Source organism: Nicotiana sylvestris, chromosome 7 (genome assembly GCF_000393655.2).
Source record: "Nicotiana sylvestris chromosome 7, ASM39365v2, whole genome shotgun sequence".
In the NCBI taxonomy this organism is placed as follows: Eukaryota; Viridiplantae; Streptophyta; class Magnoliopsida; order Solanales; family Solanaceae; genus Nicotiana; species Nicotiana sylvestris.
Window position 1 is genome coordinate 91,859,403 of NC_091063.1, and position 25,516 is coordinate 91,884,918.

Below are 25,516 nucleotides of genomic sequence, written 5' to 3' on the forward strand. Positions count from 1 at the left end.
TCAACAAACTGCCGGTGAACATGAAAGAAATTGTGAAAGCTTGAAGTTTACACGTGTTTATTCTTTTAACAAACGCCATTCCGGCTAACTTTCATATTCAGACCTGTAATGACCCAATCACCTATAGACATTTTGACGTAATCGAATACAATATAACTGACTGAAAGAAACAAAAAATGGAAAAGAAGGAAAATGTTATGCACAAAGATGACAATTACCAACTACAGATACAAAGAGGATTTTCCCTCAAAAGAGTCAGTCCTATATGTGCTGATGGCAGTATAACTTAAAGATCATCTTGGCCCCGACAATTCATCTGGTCGGATATTTGAAGTGGAGTCGGCTATTATCCAATCAGTATGGGGCTGGTGGACATTGTTGTAATCTTGCCTGAACATCTCCTCCTTTTGCCATTCCTCCCACCTCTCAGCAAGGCCATCGCCTTCAAGCATTCTAACAACATCCGACATCTTTGGACGTTCTGTAGGCGTACTCTGCGTGCAGAGTAGAGCTACCTGAATAAGCTGCTCCACCTCTTCTTCATTGTAATTACCTTGGAGATCTACATCAACTAATGTTTCATATTTCTTGTCCTTCAGGAGTCCCTTCACCTGAATATCCAGTGGAATGCTGTTATAAGCCAATTTCGGCCGTGCATGTAACTTCACGAGTGAAAGCTTTGACTATAAAAGCCAGTAAAACAACATAATTCAAGTGCCATTAATTTGGCAGTTGCGGAGGTAGTTTGCTGTATTTGAATGAAAATGAAGGAAGTTATATTTTTCTTCTAATCTTCAGATAGCACTCAGAAGTGAAAAGTGTGCTCCCACGGGCAAAAATTGATATATTACTAGGATGTGCAAACTAACTAATTAAGCTCCGTACAAATCAAATGGAGGTGCAAATTTCTACACTAGTGACAACATGAGGGAATGATTTGACAGTCTGAACTGTTGAAGCACCTGCAAGTATAAGATGATGAAAGTAATCCTCTCTAATCATAATCTACATGCTCGTGTGATTTTAGCAATAATAGGTTTTCATTTGAAACATCTAAAACTAAAATGAAGTTACAGTGTATTGCAATACAAAGGTTACTTGCACAATATAAAACCGCAACAATTAATAAGCAATGATGTAGTTCTTGAAGGGAGCCCAGCAGTGCTGAACAACTAACACTACAGTACAAAACGATATCAAACTTTGACTTATAAAAGAGAAGAGACAGTTGGCTTGAGATTTTCAGAACAAATCCAAAATGCCGATCAAGCAAAACAACTAAAGCATATAGGACAGTATAAATGCTTACCCAATCAAGCAACATGACATCATCATCATTCGCAAGTCGAGCAAGATCAAAAGCCCTTTGGCCAGTTATGAGCTCTAGAAGCATAACCCCATAGCCAAACACATCCGTTTTCTCAGAAGATTTACCAGTGGATAAATATTCAGGGGCAATATGCCCAATTGTACCACGTACAGCAGTGGTAACGTGAGTATCCTTGTAGTCCATGAGTTTAGCTAACCCAAAATCCCCAACAACTGCTTCAAACTCCTCATCCAATAAGATATTTGCGGCTTTGACATCACGATGAATAATCTTAGGATCACAATGATCATGCAAGTAAGCAAGGCCTCTTGCCGACCCAAGTGCAATACGCTTCCTTTTTGGCCAGTCAAGTGGGGGCTCCGATTCAGGCCGCTCTACAAGAATGTAAATCATCCATGAGAATAAATTCAAGCTATTACGCGAACTGGAAACAGGTTCCTGTTTTAAGCTTGAATAAGTTTTAAGAAGAAAAACTGATCTTTTCAGGTCAATAAAACTTTAAAAAAGGGCAGCCCAATGCACAAGGCATCTCACGTTCATGCAGGGTCAGGGGAAGGGCCGCACCCCAAGAGATGTGATGTGGACAACCTACCCTGCTGCGAGCATTAGTGGTTTCTTCCACTGCTCGAACCCGTGACCTATAGATCACACGGAGACAACTTTACCGTTGCTCCAAGGCTCCCATTCCAAGTTATAAGGCATCATTATCTCCAGCTTCATACAATAATAAAATTTATTCTCTTTTTTAAGACATCTAATTGTTTGGTTGACTTACAAATTTGATCATAAAATTACATCTTAATCAGCAACTCAAATCTTTGATATTCAGTAAGATATCAAGGATAGCACCTCTTGTGAAATTGGTTGATAGAATCATAGAATACTAGCAAAATCATAAGACAACATCGACTTTGTTGACATACAAGTTGTCTAGCACATGTATACACATGTACTACATCATAGCTAGCACATGTATATGAGTTGTATAGTAGGTGTAATACAAGTTGTGTAGCACATGTATACACATGTACTACATCATAGCTAGCACATGTATATGAGTTGTATAGTAGGTGTAATTAGGTGTATGACAACTAATAGATTAGGTGAATTAGTATTATAAATAGGCCTTGTAATCTTATCTTCTAGATATGAAATATAGAACTTCTTTGGTTTCTAACATGGTATCAGAGCATTGAAGTTTTTTCATCAGTTTGTTGTTGGGAATTTTTTTTTGCTTTGATTCTATTTCACTATTTCCGGCCGCTTCTTTACAGATTTTTCTACTCACTATTCCGACCAAAGTGGTACTGTCAGAATTTGTTTTTCCTGACAACTTTCATTTTCCAAGATCACTGTTCCGGCACTGTTCACTGTACTGTTCACTGTTCACTGTTCAAATATTACTGTTCACTGTTCACTGCACTGTTCAAATTTCACTGCACTGTTCTTGACTATTTGATTATGCTATTATTCGGGTGCAAGATGACTGAAACGAAACCTACCGTTGATGTCATTCCGGTTATGTCCAAAATTACGGAGAATAAGTTCATGGTTCCCAATTACATGGATTGGAGTAAGACGATCCGTCTTTATTTGCGGAGCATCGACAAAGAGAACCACTTGGTTGATGATCCACCCAAGGATGAGACTAAATCAGTCTGGTTAAAGGAGGATGCAAAATTGTTTCTCCAAATCAAGAATTCGATGCACAGTGAGGTAAATGATCTAGTTTCTCATTGTGATTATGTGAAGGATCTAATGGATTATTTAGATTTTTTGTACTCTGGCAAAGGAAACTTGTCTCGCATGTATGATGTGTGCCAGGCATTTTACCATCCATCCATGCAAGATCGCTCTCTCACCACTTACTTCTCAGAGTTTAAGAAGGTGTATGATGAGCTTAATGTTATATTACCGTTTAGTCCAGATGTGAAGGTACAACAGGCTCAGCGTGAACAACTGGCGGTCATGAGTTTCCTTTCTGGTCTTTCTCCCGAATTTGAAGGGGCCAAATCGCAGATTTTATCTGGGACTGCTATCTCTTCCTTGAAAGAGGCCTTTACAAGAGTGTTGCGTACTGAAAAGTCTCATCCAGGTCCGACAGCCACGATCGATAGTGGTGCTCTGCTTAGCCGCGTCCAAAAGAATAGGAGTCATAGTAATCGCAATCGGAGTAGCGATAGTCGAGACCTAAAGCAAGGGGAAGTTGAATGTTTTTATTGTCATGAGCTCGGTCATACCATACGTTATTGTGTGAAGCGTCAGAATAAGAACAAAAGATCTCAGTATGCCAACAACGCCACTTCCGAGACTATTTCACCATCTAGTCATCATCTCCTCCTATCAATACTATCCCCGAGTCAGGTAAAACCACTAAGTGTCTCCTCTCTTCGTCATCCAAATGGGTCATTGATTCTGGTGCCATAGATCATATGACAGGTAACTCTAAACTCTTTTCCACTTTTCAGTCACATACCCAATGTTCCACAGTTACTTTAGCCGATGGGTCTACCTCATATGTTTTAGGGTCTGGCACTGTTAACCCAACATCTTCTCTTTCCCTTAGTTCCGTCTTAAACTTGTCTGATTTTTCTTTCAATCTAATATCTGTCAGTAAACTTACTCGTACTCTAAATTGTTGTGTCTCATTTTTTCCCAATTATTGTCTTTTTCAGGATCTTACGACGAAGCAGATTATTGGTAAAGGTTCTGAGTCTGGGGGTCTCTATGTTCTTGAATCACAGGTGCCGAAATCCATTTCTTGTTCAACTGTGTTGTCTCCCTTTGATGTACACTGTCGATTGGGTCATCCATCCTTGTCTAGTTTGAAGAAGTTATATCCTCAGTTTCAGAGTATTTCCTCTTTAGATTGTGAGTCATGTCAGTTTGCTAAACACCATCGCCTTCCTAAAGTTTCTAGAGTCAATAAACGGGTCGACTTACCTTTTGAGTTAGTTCACACCGATGTTTGGGGTCCATGTCCTATTATCTCTAAAACTGGTTTTAGATATTTTGTTACCTTTGTGGATGATCATTCTCGTGTTACTTGGTTATATTTAATGAAAAATCGTTCGGAGTTGTTTTCAATTTTTTGTGCTTTTTGTGCTGAAATAAAAACTCATTTTAATGTTTCCGTTCGTAATTTAAGGAGTGACAATGCAAAAGAATATTTTTCGGATTTGTTTAAAGATTATATGGCTACAAATGGTATTCTACATCAATCTTCTTGTGTTGACACCCCTTCTCAAAATGGGGTTGCGGAACGAAAAAATAGACATCTTCTTGAAGTAGGCCGAGCACTCCTCTTTCAAATGAAAGTGCCAAAATGTTTTTGGGCTGATGCCGTCTCTACAGCTTGTTTTTTAATAAATCGTACGCCATCTTCTGTACTTCATGGTAATATTCCTTACAACATTCTTTTTTCCTCTAAGCCATTATTTCCTATTGAACCCAAAATATTTGGTTGTACTTGTTTTGTTCGTGATGTTCGTCCACAGGTAACTAAATTAGATCCAAAGGCCCTTAAGTGTGTGTTCTTAGGGTACTCACGTCTTCAGAAAGGTTATCGGTGTTATTCTCCAGATCTCAAAAGGTACTTAGTGTCTGCCGATGTCACATTCCATGAAAATTATCCGTTCTTTTCTTCATATGTTTATAACAGTCCTGAGGAAGAAGATGATACTTTGGTCTACACTGTCACACATCCAGTTAGTTCTCCAACACCTCTTCCTCAGTCACCCGTTTCCCTCGATCGACCATCCGAGCAGCCACCTGTTCTTCGTGTGTATACCAGGCGACAACAAACCTCAGAACCCGATCCTTTACCTACTTTTGCTTCGTCGGTAGATCCAACCTCCTGTGTTTCAGATCCTAGTTTGGATCTTCCTATTGCCATTCGCAAAGGTACACGACAATGTACTTATCTTATTTCTTCTTTTGTGTCTTATGACCATTTGTCTACTTCTTCTAGCTCGTTTATTGCATCATTAGATTCTGCTAGGATACCTAAAACTGTTCGTGAAGCATTGTCCCACCCAGGTTGGCATGATGCAATGATAGAAGAGATGATGGCTTTAGATGAGAATGGTACTTGGGAGTTGGCCGATCTGCCCACTAACAAAAAGGCTATTGGGTGCAAGTGGGTATTTGCTGTTAAGTTTAACTCCGATTGGACAATAGCTCGCCTTAAGGCACGTCTTGTTGCAAAAGGGTATGCACAGACCTATGGAGTCGACTATTTGGATACTTTTTCCCCGGTCGCCAAGTTAGCTTCTGTTCGATTATTCATTTCCATGGAAGCTACTTATGATTGGCCTCTGCATCAACTTAATATAAAGAATGCTTTTCTACATGGAGATCTTCAGGAAGAAGTATATATGGAGCAACCACCTGGGTTTGTTGCTCAGGGGGAGTGTGGAAAGGTATGTCGTCTTCGAAAATCTCTTTATGGGCTGAAACAGAGTCCCCGTGCTTGGTTTGGCAGATTTAGTGAGGCTGTTCTAGAATATGGGATGAAGAAAAGCAATTGCGATCATACGGTGTTTTATAAAAAGTCTGATGATGGTATTCTTTTATTGGTAGTATATGTTGATGACATCGTTATTACTGGAAGTGATATTACAGGAATTTCAACTCTAAAGTCTTTCCTTCACACTCAATTTCAGACGAAAGATTTAGGGCAACTAAAGTATTTTTTGGGAGTTGAAGTTACACGGAGCAAGAAAGGCATCTTCTTGTCCCAAAGGAAATATACTCTTGACTTGTTAGCTGAAACTGGAAAGTTGGGATCTAAACCATGCAGCATGCCAATGGTTCCTAACACACAACTCGTGAAAGAAGACGGTGAGTTATTCGAAGATCCAGAGAAATATAGGAGATTGGTTGGGAAACTGAACTATCTTACAGTAACTCGTCCCGATATCGCATACTCTGTCAGCATTGTGAGTCAGTTTATGTCTTCCCCAACAGTCAGGCATTGGGCGGCTCTGGAGCAGATTCTTTGTTATCTAAAGGGATCTCCAGGACGGGGTCTAGTATATAAGAATAATGAACACACTAACATTGAGTGTTTCACAGATGCAGATTGGGCAGGGTCAAAAGCCGATAGGAGATCCACGACAGGATATTGCGTTTTTGTTGGTGGAAACTTGATTTCGTGGAAGAGTAAGAAACAAAATGTCGTATCTCGATCTAGTGCGGAAGCAGAATACAGAGCTATGGCACAATCTGTGTGTGAGGTTGTATGGGTACATCAACTATTAAGTGAAGTTGGCTTCCAAACTACATTGCCAGCAAAGTTGTGGTGTGATAATCAAGCTGCTCTTCATATCTCCTCTAATCCTGTATTTCACGAAAGGACTAAGCACATTGAAATAGATTGTCACTTTGTTCGTGAAAAGATTCAACAAAAGCTCATCTCTACAGGTCATGTTAGAACTGGAGATCAATTGGGAGACATTTTCACAAAAGCTTTGAATGGAGCTCGAGTTGAATATATCTGTAACAAGTTGGGCATGATCAATATATATGCTCCAACTTGAGGGGGAGTGTTGACATACAAGTTGTCTAGCACATGTATACACATGTACTACATCATAGCTAGCACATGTATATGAGTTGTATAGTAGGTGTAATACAAGTTGTGTAGCACATGTATACACATGTACTACATCATAGCTAGCACATGTATATGAGTTGTATGGTAGGTGTAATTAGGTGTATGACAACTAATAGATTAGGTGAATTAGTATTATAAATAGGCCTTGTAATCTCCTCTTCTAGATATGAAATATAGAACTTCTTTGGTTTCTAACAGACTTGTTAAATATACATGTCCATCATGAGAAGTCATAAAAGACTCAACCACTAACATATCAAATAGCTATTGGCTTCCACTTCTGCAGTAACTTCTTCAAATCTGTTACAAATTTATGAAAGAGAAATTAAAGACCACAGGCTTATCATTTTGAGTAGCTATTGGCTTTTACTGTGTTTAATCATGCACAAGGCATCTCGCGTTCATGCAGGGTCAGGGAAGGGCCGTACCCCAAGAGATGTGATGTGGATAACCTACCTTGCTGCGAGCATTAGTGGTTTCTTCCACCGCTCGAACCCGTGACCTATAGGTCACACGGAGACAACTTTACCGTTGCTCCAAGGCTCCCATTCCAAGTTATAAGGCATCATTATCTCCAGCTTCATACAATAATAAAATTTATTCTCTTTTTTAAGACATCTAATTGTTTGGTTGACTTACAAATGTGATCATAAAATTACATCTTAATCAGCAACTCAAATCTTTTATATTCAGTAAGATATCAAGGCGCCTGACTAAAAGTGAGCAAAAGCTAGAGACAAGTGCAGGAAAATTTAAAAAACAAGAGATACCTCTTAAACGTGATGCAACACTTCCGTTCTCCATGTATGGATAAACAAGCACGCGCTCAGTGGGAGTCATGCAAAAGCCCCTTAAACGCAGTAGATTTCGGTGTACAGCCATGCTGATCATTTCTACTTCTGTCTGAAACTGCAACTCCCCACCTTGAGTACGTTCCTCTTTTAGTCTTTTCACTGCAACTAAAGAGCCATCAGCTAACCGGCCCTTATAAACCTTACCAAATCCACCTCTACCAAGTATATTTCTGTTGCTAAAATTATCTGATGCAACTTGTAGTTCACGCAAGGAAAACCTCTTGAGTTGTCCTAGATGAACTTCTGGATCCTCTTCAGCTGCAAAAAAGCAGTTATAATAACTGAGTAAGAACACATCAAGTGGAAAGTACAATTAACTCAAATTTCAGTTTGAGTGTCCGAACCAGGAACATCAAAGAAGTGATCTTGTGGTTTCCTCCGACGCCACCAAACAAGAAAAATTGCAGGAGCTGCAAATAGAAGAGCAGCGCCTGCAGCAACTCCTCCAGCGATGGCTCCAGTTGCACTGTTGCCCACTGAAAAGATGATCGAGTTTCCAATACATAAGCTGATTTAACTTTTATTTGTACGACCTGAATTTAAATGTACAAGCAATTCTAAATAATATAAGGTACTTTTGATACACTACCACTCACACTTCAGAGTTTACAGTAAATCTAATTTCCGAAAAAAGAAAAAAAGATGCAGAGTTGAAAAGTTTAGTTTGGAAGTCATGCGTGCTAGATTACAACAAGACTCCAACACCTGTACAACTGATCTAAAAAAGCTAACAATATTTATTAGTGCCTTAAGTAATAATAACTTTTATTTGTAAATGCTTTCATAAGGGAATCCTGTTTGTTCTCTTCCCCAGGCAACAGGCCTTTCCTTTCTTCCCATAGCCTGCTCCCCTTCTCGTGAATAATCTAAAGGATTCTTTTCACAAAAACTAAATTGGAAAAGGGAAAAAGGAGAGGTAGCACAGTTTCATAACAGTATAAACACAAATAATCTCAACAAACCTGAAGAAGAAGATGAGGGTGTAGGAGGAAGAGGAGGAGGCGGAGAAGCTGGAGGAACTTCCAATTGGTTATTAGCAAAACTGAAATATAGGTACTCTATAGTTAGATATTCAATTTTGTTACTTCAGGAACAGAAAGTAACAACAAACTTGTGCTTCTGACACACCTTATAGGAGTAAAAAGCGTAAAGGAACCATTGACTGGAACTGGTCCTGTCAAATGATTGCTTGAGAGATCACTGCATTGCAAGGAAATGAAAATTAGTTACCCAAAAGAAGTAGACCAACACAGACAACAGACAGTACTTGATAAATAAGGGAACAACTTTATACTTACAGTACTTGAAGTGCAACAATGGTGGTTAGAGACATGGGAATACGTCCACTCAAACTGTTATTATTCAGCCTCCTTCAATTCAGAAAAGAAAAAAAGGATAAGAAAAAAGAAGGTCGATCATGGGCAAGTAAACAACAACAACAATGAACCCAGTGTAATCCCATAAATGGGGTCCGGGGAGGCTAGTGTGTACGCAGACCTTACCCCTACCATACAAAGATAGAGAGGTTGTTTCCGATAGGCCCTCGGCAAAGAAGGTTGTCAAAGCGAATAGAGCTCATTACTCTGTAACACTCCTCAAACTTATAAAAGTTTCGAGACACGCTAACTATAGAACTAGATTATTACTATTTTTTTATTATTTTTATCTTGCCTATAGTGATATATATATATAAGTGGATATACAATTAGAAAAAAATATAATAGTTTTAATATTATTAATTATTAAAAGTGGATATCATTAATTATTAGTTAAGTTTTAAAAAAAAAAGGGATTAACCTAAAGCCCATAAAGTAGTTATTGTAAACAAAGGCTTAAAGCCTTATACAAAAAAAAAAAAAAAAAAAAAAAAAAAACGTATCTGCCTTTTCAAAAGGCATAAGACAAAAGGCTTAAAAAGCCTTAATCAAGTCAAGATTTAAAAAGCCTGAAGGCTGAGGACTCTTATACGAAAAAAAAAACAGAAGATTTAAACTTTTATTCATTCACGCAATTCTTATACGGGAAAAAGAATCAAAACGTTGTTCTGTTCAGCAGCGAATGCAAGGCACGCAGGCAGCAACAAAAAAAAAATTCTAGGATTCTTTACAAATTACGAATTCTTGAACTTAGGTATATAAATTCCCTATTGTCAATTATCCTACAGTAGTAGTAGGTAAGAATTGAATAGTTAATTCACTTTTTTCTCTATATAAACAATAAATTTCATATTTAAGTGTAGTACTTTAAAATTAATTAAAATGCACTGGTTGTTGTAGAATTAATTGTTTGATGGGTATAAATTGGAGTGGGCTCTACGTATTGGCTCAAGGAGTTTTGAGGTGAGTTGATATAACTCTTTACTAAAGTGGTTTAACTCACAAAAGCACGCACACAAGGTGTTTGATGAATTGCATAAAAGAGTTAATATATACTTAATTGGAGTAGTAAGTACCTATTAGCTTAGAATTATTTTCTAGCTAAAGTTTAGATGATTATTTGGATATATGTGCATAAATTTCAGATTTTTATGTTATTCTTATATGTCATTTTCATGTTGAAAATTCATGAAGGATCAAGAACCTTTATAAATACTTTTGAATGTTTATTTCATTCTTATGTCATGCCTTACATTTAATGATACCAGTATGAGTATGTATAAATGATTTAGACTTGAAAAATCACAAGAAGAAGTTTTAGAAAGAAAACATTTTTGGGAGTATCCTTTATTTTGAGAAGGGGTCATCGTCCAGGCCTAGGGTCCTGACCAAGGCATTGACTTCCTGAAACTACTTGTGCCAAAGTAGGGAGCACACGAGCCGAGGGCCTCGTTGCTGAGAAATTACTTAGTCATGCTAAGGTATGATACATGAGCGCTGAGAACCATGAAGCGAGTTGCACCTCGTGGATTGGGCCTATTCGATCAGGTTGGGATCGAACCCGTGCCGATCACACGGTGACTGAGATAGAATTAAGTCAGGATAGTTGGAACTCCCAAAGTACAAAGTGAAGTATTTTTTTTTTAGAAATAAAAAGAAAAGAATTTCCTTTAGAATATTCATAAACTGCTATTATGCAATTAATTAGAATTATTCTTATAAGCTCTATTCTTTACATGCATTTAGAACATTTACTCATAATGTATATGTTATTAAAGTTTCGCCCCCTGTTGTTGAAACTCACTGAGTACAATGGATGGTACTGACGTTCTCTTTTGGGAACCTATGTTGGTCTGCGGTACAACGTAGGAACCGAATTTGCAGGCGAGCAGGCTACGAGTTAGGACTTCCTTCTTCTCCAGTGCTATTGGTGAGCTCCGCTTTTGTTCGTGGAGTGTTCCTTAGAGTCATCTTTATTTAGTTATTTCTTTGTTACTTAGAGAACTGGCCAGGAAATCTCATGTCCCGAGCAGTGCGTCAGTTTATCAGTAGAGGCTTCATAGACGTAGTCGTTGGGTTGAGATTCAGATGTTTTTGATAATAACTTAGCAGTAATTCAGTAGTTACTACGAATAAAGTTTTGGAGTTGATTTATTGAAATATCTGAGTTAATCAAAAGTATTTGGTTAGAGTATTGCCTTGTTGCATATAAAGTTTGGTGTTATAATAGATTTGATAAGCAGAGATGGTTCGCTAGGTCATGTTTAGTGATCGAGTGCCGGTCTCGACTTGTTCAGAAAATGGGTCGTGACAAACTTGGTATCAGAGTCAGGTTTATGGAGTCCTAGGGGTCTATGAAGTTGTGTTAGTAGAGTCTTGTTTATGTGTATGAAGTGCGCCATACTTATAAACATGAGGCTACAAGCATTTAGGAAAAGTCTCTTTTTTTCATACTTTAGATCGTGCAATAGAGTCTACCTCTAAGAAATTATCTAATTTATTCGTTTCTTCAAAACTCGCAGAAATGGCTCGTACTCGCAACTCTGACACCGATACTCAGGATGCTGCTCAAGAAACTATCGCTACTATTGTGGCTCAAGGTAGAACTAAGAAGGCTTCGACCCAGAAAAGGAGGGGAAAATCCACAAAGGGAGTCCAAATACCCCGGGTTGAACGAGAAGAAGGGGTGGAGCATGATGATTCAGTACCTCAGGATCCAGTACCGCCCCCAACAGCAACCCCAGCTCATGCAACTATATCTCCCGAGGTGGGTCAGATGTTTAATGCTATCAACAGTGCTATGGAGATGTTTAAAGCCTTTATGGCCAACCAGAATGAGAGTAGAGATGAGATTCCACCTCAATCAAATAGAGAGAGCAATTCTGAGTCCTCAAGAGTGAATGAATTTTTAAAGTTGAGTCCTCCAGTGTTCTATGGTTCTATAGTTGATGAAGATCCTATGTTGTGGCTGGAGGGTGTCAAGAAAGCCCTCCGAGTGATGAAAGCATTTGATGATGAAGCTGTGGAGCTAGCTGCTTACCAGCTTAGAGATGTGGCCGGCGCTTGGTTTGAGATGTGGGAAAAGGAAAGAGATGAAGATGATGGTCCGCCTACTTGGGAAGAATTTGAAGAGGCCTTCATGGCTAACTTTATCCCAGAAGAGGATAGGGAAGCTAAGGCTACAGAGTTCGAACAGCTCAAGCAAGGGAATAAAAGTGTGCAAGAGTACTACATGGAATTCATAAGGTTAGCTAAGCATGCTCCTCACATGGTGAAGACTGGAAAAGCAAAGATTCGCAGGTTTGTTAGCGGTTTAGCTTACCACATTAAGGATACGACATCAGCTGCAGCAGTAGGGATGGAAGCCTTCTCCTCTGTTGTGGGATTTGCCAAGCACTTAGAGAAAGACAGACAACTAAGGAGAGAAGAAAAAGAGCATAACAAGAAAGCCCGGACAACGGGCAAGTTTAATGGTACATCCAGCGGAGGTGGAAGGGATTCCTCTAATAAGGAGTCATTAGCACCAGCTCAGTCCAGTCATCGGTCAGGTGGGCCTTCCTTCAAACGTACTCAGAGTTATGGAAATCAGTCTCGCCAGAATCAGAATTTTAGGACATCATCCTCACATAGCCAGAGTCATGCTGAGCAACACTCACACCAGCAAAGTCTTTGTGGAACATGTAAGCGGCAACATTCAGGTCAGTGCAAGCTCGGGTTTCATGGTTGCTACCATTATGGAGACATTGGTCATATAAAGGCCAACTGCCCAAAGTTGCGACGTAATTTCAGTGGTGGATCAACTCGTCCTTCTAGTTCCTCAGCTACTGCAGTTGCACCCCCTCAGGCTCGGGATTTTCATAATCAGACCGGGCATGGAACAGGTAGAGGTGCAGACCGAGTTACTCAGGGAGGGGGACAACCCCGTTTGTTTGCTACACTTGATCGTCAGAGTGCAGAAGCAACTGCAAAAGTTATTACTGGTATACTTTTAGTCTGCTCACATAATGCTTATGCCATAATGGATCCAGGTTCAACGTTTTCATATGTGACTCTATACTTTGCAATTAACCTCGGACTAGAATCTGAACAACTTAGTGAGTCGTTCCTCGTATCTACTCCAGTTAGCGAGTCAGTGAAAGTAACCAGAGTCTATAGAGGTTGTATAGTTTCAGTCCAAGGTCGCAACACCAAAGCCGATCTCATAGAGTTAGAAATGGTGGATATTGATGTGATAATGGGTATGGATTGGTTGTCTTCCTGCTATGCCATGTTAGATTGTCATGCCAAGATAGTCAGGTTCCAATTTCCAAATGAAGAAGTCTTAGAGTGGAAGGGTAGTTCAACATCACTTGTAGGTAAGTTTATTTCTTACCTTAAGGCACAACGAATGATCGGTAAGGGGTGTCTCGCCTATTTGGCTCACATTATTAATCCAGAATCAGAACCACCAGCTCTTCAGTCAGTACCAGTTGTTCGAGAATTTCCAGAAGTTTTCCCAGATGACCTTCCCGGACTTCCTCCCGAAAGAATCATAGACTTCGGCATTGATCTCATGCCAGGCACTCAACCCATATCCATACCTCCTTATAGGATGGCTCCAGCAGAACTTAATGAGCAGAGAGAACAGTTGAAAGACCTTCTTAACAAGGGTTTCATCAGACCGAGTGTTTCACCGTGGGGTGCCCCGGTCCTGTTTGTCAAGAAGAAAGATGGGTCTCTCAGAATGTGTGTCGACTATCGGCAGTTGAATAAAGTTACCATTAAGAACAAAGTACCCACTGCCAAGAATTGATGATTTATTTGATCAACTTCAGGGTGCAAAGTACTTTTCAAAAATAGACTTGAGGTCGGGGTACCATCAGTTGAGAATCAGAGAAGAAGATATATCTAAAACAGCCTTTAGGACTCGCTACGGGCACTATGAATTTCTAGTAATGTCCTTCGGGTTGACAAATGCTCCGGCTGCATTCATGGACCTCATGAACAGTCTTCAAGCCATTCCTAGATACTTTTATTATCGTGTTTATAGACGATATTTTGGTATACTCTAAGAGCAAGGAAGAACATGCAGAACACCTTAAAATAGCCTTGCAGACCTTGAAGGAGAATGAGCTTTATGCCAAATTTTCAAAATGTGAGTTCTGGTTGCAGTCAGTAGCATTCTTAGCCACGTGGTATCTAGTGAAGGAATAAAAGTAGACCCTCAGAAGACAGAAGTAGTCAAGAACTGGCCTAGGCCAACAACGCCAACCGAAATCAAGAGCTTCTTGGGGTTAGCTGGCTACTATAGAAGGTTTGTAGAGGGGTTTTCGTCACTTGCGGCTCCATTAACTAAGTTGACTCAGAAAGCAGTTAAGTTCCAATGGTCAGACGCTTGTGAGCAGAGTTTTCAAGAGTTAAAGAAAAGGTTGACCACTGCACCTGTGTTAACCTTGCCGACAGGTTCGGGTGGGTTCACAGTGTATTGTGATGCCTCTAGAGTGGGCCTTGGTTGTGTTCTTATGCAAAATGAAAAAGTTATTGCTTATGCTTCCAGGCAGTTAAAAAATCATGAAAAGAACTACTCCACACACGACTTGGAGCTTGCAGCAGTGGTGTTTGCATTAAAAATATGGCGACACTACCTTTATGGCGAGCATTCTGAAGTGTTTACAGATCACAAAAGTCTCCAGTACATTTTCAAGCAAAAAGAACTAAATTTGAGACAAAGGAGGTGGCTTGAGCTATTGAAAGATTATGACATCAATATCCTTTATCACCCGGGCAAAGCTAATGTAGTAGCAGATGCACTTAGTAGGAAGTCAATGGGTGTCTTGGCCCATCTTGCAGTACAAAGGCGATCTTTGGGTCGAGAAATTCAAAAACTAGCAAATGATGGAATTAGATTGAATGAGACCAAAGAAGGAGATATAACTGCTTATGCCTTAGCGCAGTCCTCCCTTATTGTGCATGTTAAGGCTAAGCAAGACGAAGATCCGTACTTAGTGAAATTAAAAGAAGGAGTCAGAAACAAAGAAATCACTGCTTTCACTCTAGGAAGTGACAGAGTTTTGAAGTTGAATGATCGGTTATGTGTGCCTGATGTAGATGATCTTAGGAAGGCCATAATGGAGGAAGCTCACAATTCGAGGTACTCTATCCACCCAGGTGCTACCAAAATGTATCTAGATTTGAAAGAGTTATATTGGTGGAAAGGCATGAAGAAACAAGTAGCAGATCATGTGGCTAAATGTTTAAATTGCCAGCAAGTCAAAGCCGAGCATCAGAGGCCTGGTGGTCTAGCTCAAGACATAGAGATACCACAGTGGAAGTGGGAGATGATTAATATGGATTTCGTAGTAGGTCTACCTCGCACATACCGTAAACATGATTCAATTTGGGTTATTGTAGACCGACTGACAAAGTCCGCACATTTCCTACCAGTAAAGATGACAGACTTCGCAGAGCAGTATGCACAGTTGTACATCAAAGAAATAGTCCGATTGCATGGTACTCCAGTTTCAATCATATCTGACAGAGGCCTCAGTTCACGACGCATTTTTGGCAGGCATTTCAGAAAAGATTAGGTACCAAGGTAAATTTAAGCACCGCTTTTCATCCACAGACCGATGGCCAGGCAGAAAGGACCATTCAGACTCTCGAAGATATGTTGCGTGCGTGTGTTATAGATTTTGGAGGTAATTGGGATGATCACTTGCCGCTTATAGAATTTGCTTACAATAACAGTTATCAGGCCAGCATTGGTATGGCTCCTTACGAAGCGTTGTATGGGCGGAGATGTAGGTCTCTAATGGGTTGGTTTGAACCAGCAGAGGTGTCGTTGATTGGTCCAGAGTTTGTTTGTGAGGCCTTGGAGAAAGTTCAGCTAATTAGAGAAAGACTTAAAGCGGTTCAGAGTCGTCAAAAGTCTTATTCTGACAAGAGGCATCGTGAGTTAGAGTTCATGGTTGGTGATAAGGTGTTTTTAAAAGTTTCACCAATGAAAGGAGTTATGAGGTTTGGTAAGAAAGGGAAACTTAGCCCTAGATTTATCGGACCTTATTAAATTCTAGAAAAGAAAGGAAACGTGGCTTATAAGCTAGCGCTACCCGTTGAGTTGTCCTCTGTTCATCCTGTCTTTCATGTGTCTATGCTTGGAAAGTACATTCATGATGTGTCGCATATAATACCTTCCGATACCATAGAAATTAATGAAGGCTTGACTTATGAAGAGGTACCTATAGAAATTCTCGATAGACAGGTAAGAAAGTTGAGAACAAAAGATATAGCATCGGTAAAAATTTTGTGGAGTAATCATCATTCAAAAGAAGCTACGTGGGAGGTCGAGGAAGATATGAGGAAGAAGTATCCTTATTTATTTGAGTAACAAGGTATGTGAACCTAGGTTTGGCTTGACATTTATATTTCATTTATTAAATACAAGTTAGCAAGTGTTTATGTCCTTCCTAGATTATATTTAGTTGTTGTAGTTATTTAGTTTATGCCAGAGTATAATTAATTCATTAAAGTGATTTACTTTTGCTAAAGTGTTGTGCTTTAGATTCTCGATAGTTGTTGTGGTACCTCCTTGCCGGAGTGTGAGTAATTAATTTATGAGCTGCGTATGGTGCCTATGAATGGCCTGTTATGGTATATTTGGTTGTTGTTGATGTGGTTGTGGTATTTGTGACAGGGATTATTTTTTTTGGATAGTCCAATTCACAAGGGAAACTCTGCCGAAATTTTTGAAAATTTAGGGGGAGCCAAAATTTTGAGTCCCTTGGAAGAATGAGTAGTGCTAAGAAAACTTAAGAGGTTCAAGGACCTAAGGGATGATTGTTAACTTAAGAATAAGGCAATAGCAACATTCGAGGACGAATGTTTTTAAGGAGGGAAGATTGTAGCACTCCTCAAACTTATAAAAGTTTCGAGACACGCTAACTATAGAACTAGATTATTACTATTTTTTAATTATTTTTATCTTGCCTATATATATATATATATATATAAGTGGATATACAATTAGAAAAAATATAATAGTTTTAATATTATTAATTATTAAAAGTGGGTATCATTAATTATTAGTTAAGTTTTTAAAAAAAAAGGGATTAACCTAAAGCCCATAAAGTGGCTATTGCAAACAAAGGCTTAAAGCCTTATACAAAAAAAAAACGTATCTGCCTTTTCAAAAGGCATAAGACAAAAGGCTTAAAAAGCCTTAATCAAGTCAAGATTTAAAAAGCCTGAAGGCTGAGGACTCTTATACGAAAAAAAATAGAAGATTTAAACTTTTATTCATTCACGCAATTCTTATACGGGAAAAAGAATCAAAACGTTGTTCTGTTCAGCAGCGAACGCAAGGCACGCAGGCAGCAACAAAAAAAAAAATCTAGGGTTCTTTACAAATTACAAATTCTTGAACTTAGGTATATAAATTCCCTATTGTCAATTACCCTACAGTAGTAGTGGGTAAGAATTGAATAGTTAATTCACTTCTTTCTCTATATCAACAATAAATTTCATATTTAAGTGTAGTACTTTAAAATTAATTAAAATGCACTGGTTGTTGTAGAATCAATTGTTTGATGGGTATAAATTGGAGTGGGCTCTACGTATTGGCTCAAGGAGTTTTGAGGTGAGTTGATATAACTCTTTACTAAAGTGGTTTAACTCACAAAAGCACGCACACAAGGTGTTTGATGAATTGCATAAAAGAGTTAATATATACTTAATTGGAGTAGTAAGTACCTATTAGCTTAGAATTATTTTCTAGCTAAAGTTTAGATGATTATTTGGATATATGTGCATAAATTTCAGATTTTTATGTTATTCTTATATGCCATTTTCATGTTGAAAATTCATGAAGGATCAAAAACCTTTATAAATACTTTTGAATGTTTATTTTATTCTTATGTCATGCCTTACATTTAAGGAACCAGTATGAGTATGTATAAAAGATTTAGACTTGAAAAATCACAAGAAGAAGTTTTAGAAAGAAAAGATTTTGGGAGTATCCTTTATTCTGAGAAGGGGTCATCGTCCAGGCCTAGGGTTCTGACCAAGGCATTGACTTCCTGAAACTACTTGTGCCAAAGTAGGGAGCACACGAGCCGAGGGCCTCGTTGCTGAGAAATTACTTAGCCATGCTAAGGTATGATACATGAGCGCTGAGAACCATGAAGCGAGTGGCACCTCGTGGATTGGGCCTATTCGATCAGGTTGGGATCGAACCCGTGCCGATCACACGGTGACTGAGATAGAATTAAGTCAGGATAGTTGGAACTCCCAAAGTACAAAGTGAAGTATTTTTTTTTAGAAAGAAAAAGAAAAGAATTTCCTTTAGAATATTCATAAACTGCTATTATGCAATTAATTAGAATTATTCTTATAAGCTCTATTCTTTACATGCATTTAGAACCTTTACTCATAATGTATATGTTATTAAAGTTTCGCCCCCTGTTGTTGAAACTCACTGAGTACAATGGATGGTACTGACGTTTTCTTTTGGGAACCTACGTTGGTCTGCGGTACAACGTAGGAACCGAATTTGCAGGCGAGCAGGCTACGAGTTAGGACTTCCTTCTTCTCCAGTGCTATTGGTGAGCTCCGCTTTTGTTCGTGGAGTGTTCCTTAGAGTCATCTTTATTTAGTTATTTCTTTGTTACTTAGAGAACTGACCAGGAAATCTCATGTCCTGAGCAGTGCGTCAGTTTATCAGTAGAGGCTTCATAGACATAGTCGTTGGGTTGAGATTCAGATGTTTTTGGTAATAACTTAGCAGTAATTCAGTAGTTACTACGAATAAAGTTTTGGAGTTGATTTATTGAAATATCTGAGTTAATCAAAAGTATTTGGTTAGAGTATTGCCTTGTTGCATATAAAGTTTGGTGTTATAATAGATTTGATAAACAGAGATGGTTCACTCGGTCATGTTTAGTGATCGAGTGTCGGTCTCGACTTGTTCAGAAAATGGGTCGTGACATACTCAGTACATGTGCTACATGTAGAGAGTAAAAACATTGACTAATGAAGACAAATACATATAGAATTAGATGATCTTACAAGATTAAGTCCAATATGCAAGAAAAAACTTGCTGACATTGTTTGCAGGTTGAGAATCACATTCATACATACAGTATTTAGCAATCATCTAAGTCCAAAGGCTTTTTTGTTTATCTCAGAATTGTCTTTTTCAGTTAAGCTGCACGGCTATGAGTCTATATAGACCACTAACCAAAATTTATTGACCAGTCCAATTACCTGGTCTTCACTCCGCAACCAATAAATACTTGGAAAACAAGAACAAAGTTTGCCAAGTATGTCAACCAACTCTCTAATACAGAGCAAAGACAGAATGAATCATACAGATATATTCCCCGTTGAACTCTCAAACTAAAAAGGTTTATTTGGCTGACAGCAGTAGCAATTTTCATTGCTTCCACAAATCAAATTCTTTTGTACAGAACACTTCCACACATCAATGTAAACATAAATATCGGAAAAGTTACAGAATTCTCCCTTATCATACAGCTTTGCTATAGAGAATTAGAAACTACAACCCCATTTGCACACATTAATATAGAAGGTACTCATTTCTAATTGAACTACTACTCATAAAAATAGGCTAAAGATTTGAAACATTAAAAAAAGAAAATAAAACCAAAATAACCAAACCAAAAGAAGAAACAAAAGGAAAAAGGAGAGAGAGAACGTGAAAGGAAAAAGAAGGTCTAACTCGTACAGGAAGCGTAGTTTCTGAAGCTTGCCCAGTGTGTCAGGGATTGGACCATTTAAGTTGTTCAGGTAAAGATCCAAGCTAACCAACTCTGTCAAGTTTCCCAGTTCATTTGGAATTCTTCCGCTTATGTTATTACTATAAAGCTCCCTGAAATTAAAAAAGAGAAAATAGCATAGCAATTTGTTCTGAGAATTGCAGACCGTGCAGCTTAAGATGAGATGTGTCAACTTAGCTGTGCATAGGTATGTTACACATTTGAAGGGTAAAATTGCTTCCACAGGTTATACTTTCAGGTAGACATGAAAAAGAGAACGATGCTACTAAAAGCAATAGGTATAACTATGAGCTTTGGATTGGAAGTTTCCCACCCAAACAGAGAGTATCGTGATTTTAGCACACAATATCACAATTTGGCAGACAAGGAATCAAGCAATAGTACATAACACCTAGCCGTTTTTTTTATATATACAAATAAAGTTTTTTCTTTAAAATGGTACCGAGATGGTACATAAAAAGTACAAAGCACAGCTGCAGCTCCTGCACCATTCATGCTACATATTCCCCCCTACGAAATACAAGAAATACAGATACTGATCCATTCTATCTGACTACTGCTATGACACCAAAAATACAAATTCTTGATACATTTGTTCTCGACTCTAGATAGCTGCAACCTCTTCCCCTCAAAACATGCTTTGTTCCTTTCCTGCCATATAGTTCACATTATGCACATTGGAATAGTCCTGCAGATTTGTTTTACAGCTCTTGCTATTCTCTGAGATTGTCAGATCTCCAATAGGCTCTTGATGTTCTGTGGTATTACCAAATATATGCCAATGATGTTAAAGAAAACCTCCCAACGATGTCTTGAAACTCTGCAATGTAAGAACAAGTGCTCAACTGTTTCTTGTTCTTTGTTGCCAAGATAGCATCTACTACATAGGGGAAAACCTCTCTTTTGTAAATTGCTCTGAGTTAAGCATGCAGTCCTAGTTGCTATCCACCCAAAACATGCAGCTTTCGTAGGTGCCTTGTTTCTCCGTATCATTTTCCAAGGCATATTAGGATCTCCTTGACCACTCTGTTGCATTAACATATTATAACAACTTTTAATAACTTCTGACTAAAAATACATTATCCTTGCTGTTGAACCAAGCTAGTCTGTCTGCTTTGTTCTGGTTTATTGAGCACGGGTTCGGTTGCTGAAGTAGGTGACAGAAACTTTCCAGTTCCCAATCTTTCAAATTCCTTCTGAAGGTGACATTCCAGCCTGAATCTGCATTGATATCTGCAATAAAGCCCTCTTTATTCAAAGCACAACTATATAGGTCTGGAAATCTGCTTCTAAAGCTCTCCTCTCCATCTCAACTATCCAACCAGAATTCAATTTCTGCACCATTACTAGTCTGGAGAAATTCATCCCACCATCCACCTATTTTCCCCATATAAAGCATCTATCATCTTATGCCAGATTTCCTCACTTCCCCTACTGTATCTCCATAACCATTTAAAGAGCAGGCTTCTATTATGTAACTTCAAGTTTCTCAACCCCCCCCCCCCAACCCACCCTTTTAATCTCCAATCACCACTTTCCAATTGACCAAACGAGTCTTTTTTTTTATCAGAGTTCCCATCCCATAGGAATGGTTGGGTAGCAGAATGAGCAGATCAAATATCTGTTAATGTCATTATATAAGGTATTAGAGCATGACTTATTTTAGCAAATGTACCCTTAGAAAATCATAATGCATAAATGGTTCATTTCTGCATGAGAATGAGGTAAATTGGCAATTATTAACATCATCAAAACCAAAGCCTAATGTTGCATAAATCAAACAGGATAAAGAGAAGGAATATCTCCTGTCAAATAAAGTCACTTCCTCCAAGTTCAATATAGCCTCTTTGGCCAGTTCACTTCCTAAAAAGGAATTTGACCATCTTGTTAAATAAGATTCAGCTAGACAATAGTATAAAAGAATAAGGTGTTAATGTCATAAAGTGGAGTAGTCTTTTGAAAATATCAAGCAATTTTATTTTGTAGTAATTTTAATTCTTGAATACAAAAAATAACTTTTTAAAAACAATCAGGTAAACTGGGACTAGAAGCAGAGTCACCAGTAAAATTGGCTTTTTTTGTCTGATAAACGGTCAAAAAGGCATCTTTGGGATCCAAAGAATATCCATGTACATGGACCAGAAATGCATTGGTACCTCCCAGATAAATTAAATATGGATATTTTAAATTAGGTGTGGATGATTCAAACTATCAACTTGGTGGAGCATTACATTTTCAGTACGTCAAGAAGCTACACAAGCAAGATGCAATGTTTTTCATGCCCCCGCCAAATTGACAAAAAGAAAAAGGGAGCGTCAGCATTCATTCCCACTATAAAGTGCCAGAAAAATGCTACTCTCCACCTCACAATTCTTCAACGAAGAATAGAAAATAAGGAATGTTGGGATTTAATTTCTTTACAATGTAATGGTCCCATGTAAGCAAGAGTTTGTGAGTTCGAGTCTCCCCAAGAGCAAGGTGGGACGTTCTTGGAGGGAAGAATGCCGGGGGTCTATTTGGAAACAGCCTCTCTACCCCAGGACAGGGGTAAGGTCTGCGTACACACTACCCTCCCCAGACCCCACTAAGTGGGATTATACTGGGTTGTTGTTGTTGTTGTTATTGTAATGGCCCCATGTACTTAACATTGAGTGAAGAAGAGAATAACCCTAACAATTTTCATATTTCAAGGACCTCAAATAGCAAGTTAATTATCTTTGAATACACGTTACTTCCCGAGGCCCAATTACATACAAAGATTGACATTTTTCACAATTGTTTGGGAATATTAAAAACTTATTGATACAAAACTCCTATATTATCTTTCAATAAACTTATTACTCCCCAAGACCAGCAATATACAATGATTCAGTTTTTCCAATAGAGATATTGTTCGAGTCAGCTAGCTTGGGCCTCGACTAATTTACTAAATACATGCTATCTCCCACCAGCATAAGTATTGGGTAACTTTGGCCACCAACTCTTAGGTAGATGGAGTGAATTCGCCTAGTGTCTCGTCTGCAAGGATTCAAACCTTGTGTTGTTACTCCGACACCTTGACCGCTAGGCCACCCTTTGGGGGTTGTTCTAACATTTACTTATTTAGGACAATAATAAATTTAGTAACATAAAACTTTCCTAGGTAATCAAACACTAGAATTTTTCTTCTGCACAAGCAAATATATACAAAGCTCATTGTACATTTATGTCATGAATACTGATTACATGATTACAAAGAAAACTAAATGAGTCGCCAAAAAGCAGTTACGGAACAAGTCAAAGAACAAACTGTAACATCCATGAGACATATTGATCCAACGAATATTTAACTTACAAGTACTGCAATTTCTGGAGTTGGCCAAGCTGTGGTACCAGTTGACCTGTTAGATTTGCATTTCCAAGATCACTGTGTAAAAAAATGCAGCCAAAATTCACAAATGAAGTTCATAACATAAAGGGATCAAAAAAAAAAAGATTTTGTGTAGCTTACACTCTAGTAACATTATTTTCATTGTTGCATGTCACATGGAACCAAGTACAAGGATTAACAAGTGTTGGATCCCAACTCTGTAGAACACTATTAGGATCACCCAAATTGGTCTTCTGAGCATACAAAGCATCACCTGTCTTACATAAAAGATTATACATCAATGATCACCTCATCACACATTAAAACTAGAAATTTTGTTGTATTATTTACAGCAAAATGCCTCCTCTCTCTCCCCCTCAACGCCCCCCCCCCCCCGGACCCTGGGACATTTTTTGGGGTCCATATAGTTCATAACCAAACCAAATATTTGGTGCTAAGATTGTCTCTTGCAAGAGCACGGCGAATCCATAAATGTGTTTAATATGTATACACTGACAGTGCAATAAATTACTTAGAAACCAACTACGGGTAACATCTATAATAAGCCTCAATGGGTAACCTGGAAAAGCTAGTAGCAACCTGCTTAAATATAACTTAAATCCTTCATAGAATAATATCAACAAGCTGCAGTTCAACTTTTTATGTAAAGAGGAATCCCAATTGAACAGTCAACTCAATTAAGCTAACAAAACCAAATTTGAGCCTGAAAGTTAAACATCTTTTTAACTCCACACATATTCACCAAAATCTTCAAAAAGGAACAAACCTTCAGCGTTACCGGCAACCTGTGACAAGTTCAAAAGCAGCCCAGTTAAGCGTAGAAAAACCCAGATCACCAAGACCGACTGATCCATGATTCCCGGTCATCCACAACTAAAAATCAAGATTCCTCATTTAAACCATTCAACGAGAAAACCTAATCCCAAAAAGGTGAGGTCAATGCACTAAAATGGAAGCAAAGGGTCAGCTTCTGATAGAGAAAAGATTCAACAAAAGGTTATTTCAATTCCCCTGAAAATTGAAAGAATAGAAAGTTGGGAGAAAGCTTTGCTTTTTGTTTATGTATTTTAATGGTAATTGTTCAACGGAGGAATGGTGTAGGTGTGGGAGAGAGTTGGTCAAAGCTTCTTCTGCCTTTTCACAGATCACTCTTTGTCTATTCTATGGGAAATATATACAAAGTGCAGCTTGGATTATGCATTATATCATTTGGTAAAATTTTCCAAAAAGGGATTTGAAGATCATTCCTTTTGACACGAGTCATGTTCTATTCTTAATTCTTTCTTTTTTCTTTCTACTTTTGTGTACTGTACTTGTACTCTTTTGGGCTGAAGAAACAACAAAAAGATTATTTGACAAAGAATCTTTACCGAATTTAACTAAAGTTTTCCAAAATAGTAAGTATATATCAACAATAATAGAAGGATACTAGGAATATGTAATGTAATACCTTAATAATTGCAACTCCAATCACAGACACGTCATGTTCACTTTTTTTTTCCAGGAAAATACTTATGTACATTTGATATTTACATTAAAAAAACATAAGTTTACTGTAAATAAGTGATAATTGAGGTGAGAGAACATATTAGTTTAAAAATAGTTAGTAATTATTAAGATTATTCGTAGAGAAAAAATATATCATATATTCATTGATATATGTAAGGTACATTAATATCGAGCATGAATAAATAAAAATTTATTTTTACCGTAGGAAGTATTTTAACAGAACGAACGTAAGTAATTTAGTGCATTGTAAATGATATTACTGATTTTAATACTAGTTAAATGGACGCTGGTCTCATTTTAATACTACTTATTATTGATGTGTTAATTGTTAGAGGTATGTGTCTTTAACTTCTTTTTATTAATTTAGGAAAAAGAAATGAATGAATATCCTTCTTGGGAAGCTCCCTAACACTTTTTATTTTACCATCCCTAACAATTTGTTGAGTTTATAATTTAGTTTTCCACTTCTATTTTTTTTCCTTCAAGAATTTAACTTTTATACATTTAATATATAAAAATATCATTACAATTAAATCAATTATAAAATAATTATATATAAATTTTTATGATAAACATTAATTTACTACCTGATAGAAATAGTAACTAAGCGCAATCACAAGTTTAAACTGCGCAGTTAAGAATTTTTACACTTCGGATGGCATATAAATATCATGAAATGCAGCTTTAA

General features: G+C 37.9%; 1 protein-coding gene across 1 annotated transcript; it reads right to left on the minus strand.

The window, feature by feature from the left end:
- LOC104219224 (BRASSINOSTEROID INSENSITIVE 1-associated receptor kinase 1-like) lies at positions 1–24,601 on the minus strand. Its single transcript, XM_009769864.2, has 11 exons — positions 24,086–24,601; positions 23,440–23,572; positions 23,284–23,355; positions 19,898–20,041; positions 9,100–9,171; positions 8,930–9,001; positions 8,764–8,843; positions 8,146–8,277; positions 7,718–8,059; positions 1,310–1,704; positions 1–611 (listed from the first exon to the last, which is right to left on the minus strand). Exons 1-11 carry the CDS (start codon positions 24,171–24,173, stop codon positions 294–296), a joined length of 1,848 nt encoding a protein of 615 aa, XP_009768166.1. The 5' UTR covers positions 24,174–24,601; the 3' UTR covers positions 1–293.
- Between the last annotated feature and the right edge of the window lie 915 nt (positions 24,602–25,516).

What these genes read in the sequence shown, in the direction of transcription:
- LOC104219224 (XM_009769864.2), bottom strand. Translation starts at nt 24,173, where the DNA reads ATGGATCAGTCGGTCTTGGTGATCTGGGTTTTTCTACGCTTAACTGGG. An exon ending in ACGCTTTTTACTCCTATAAG is followed by an intron (nt 8,844 to 8,929) that starts GTGTGTCAGAAG and finishes CCTATATTTCAG; the next exon opens with TTTTGCTAATAACCAATTGG. An exon ending in TGTTGCATCACGTTTAAGAG is followed by an intron (nt 1,705 to 7,717) that starts GTATCTCTTGTT and finishes ACATTCTTGTAG; the next exon opens with AGCGGCCTGAATCGGAGCCC.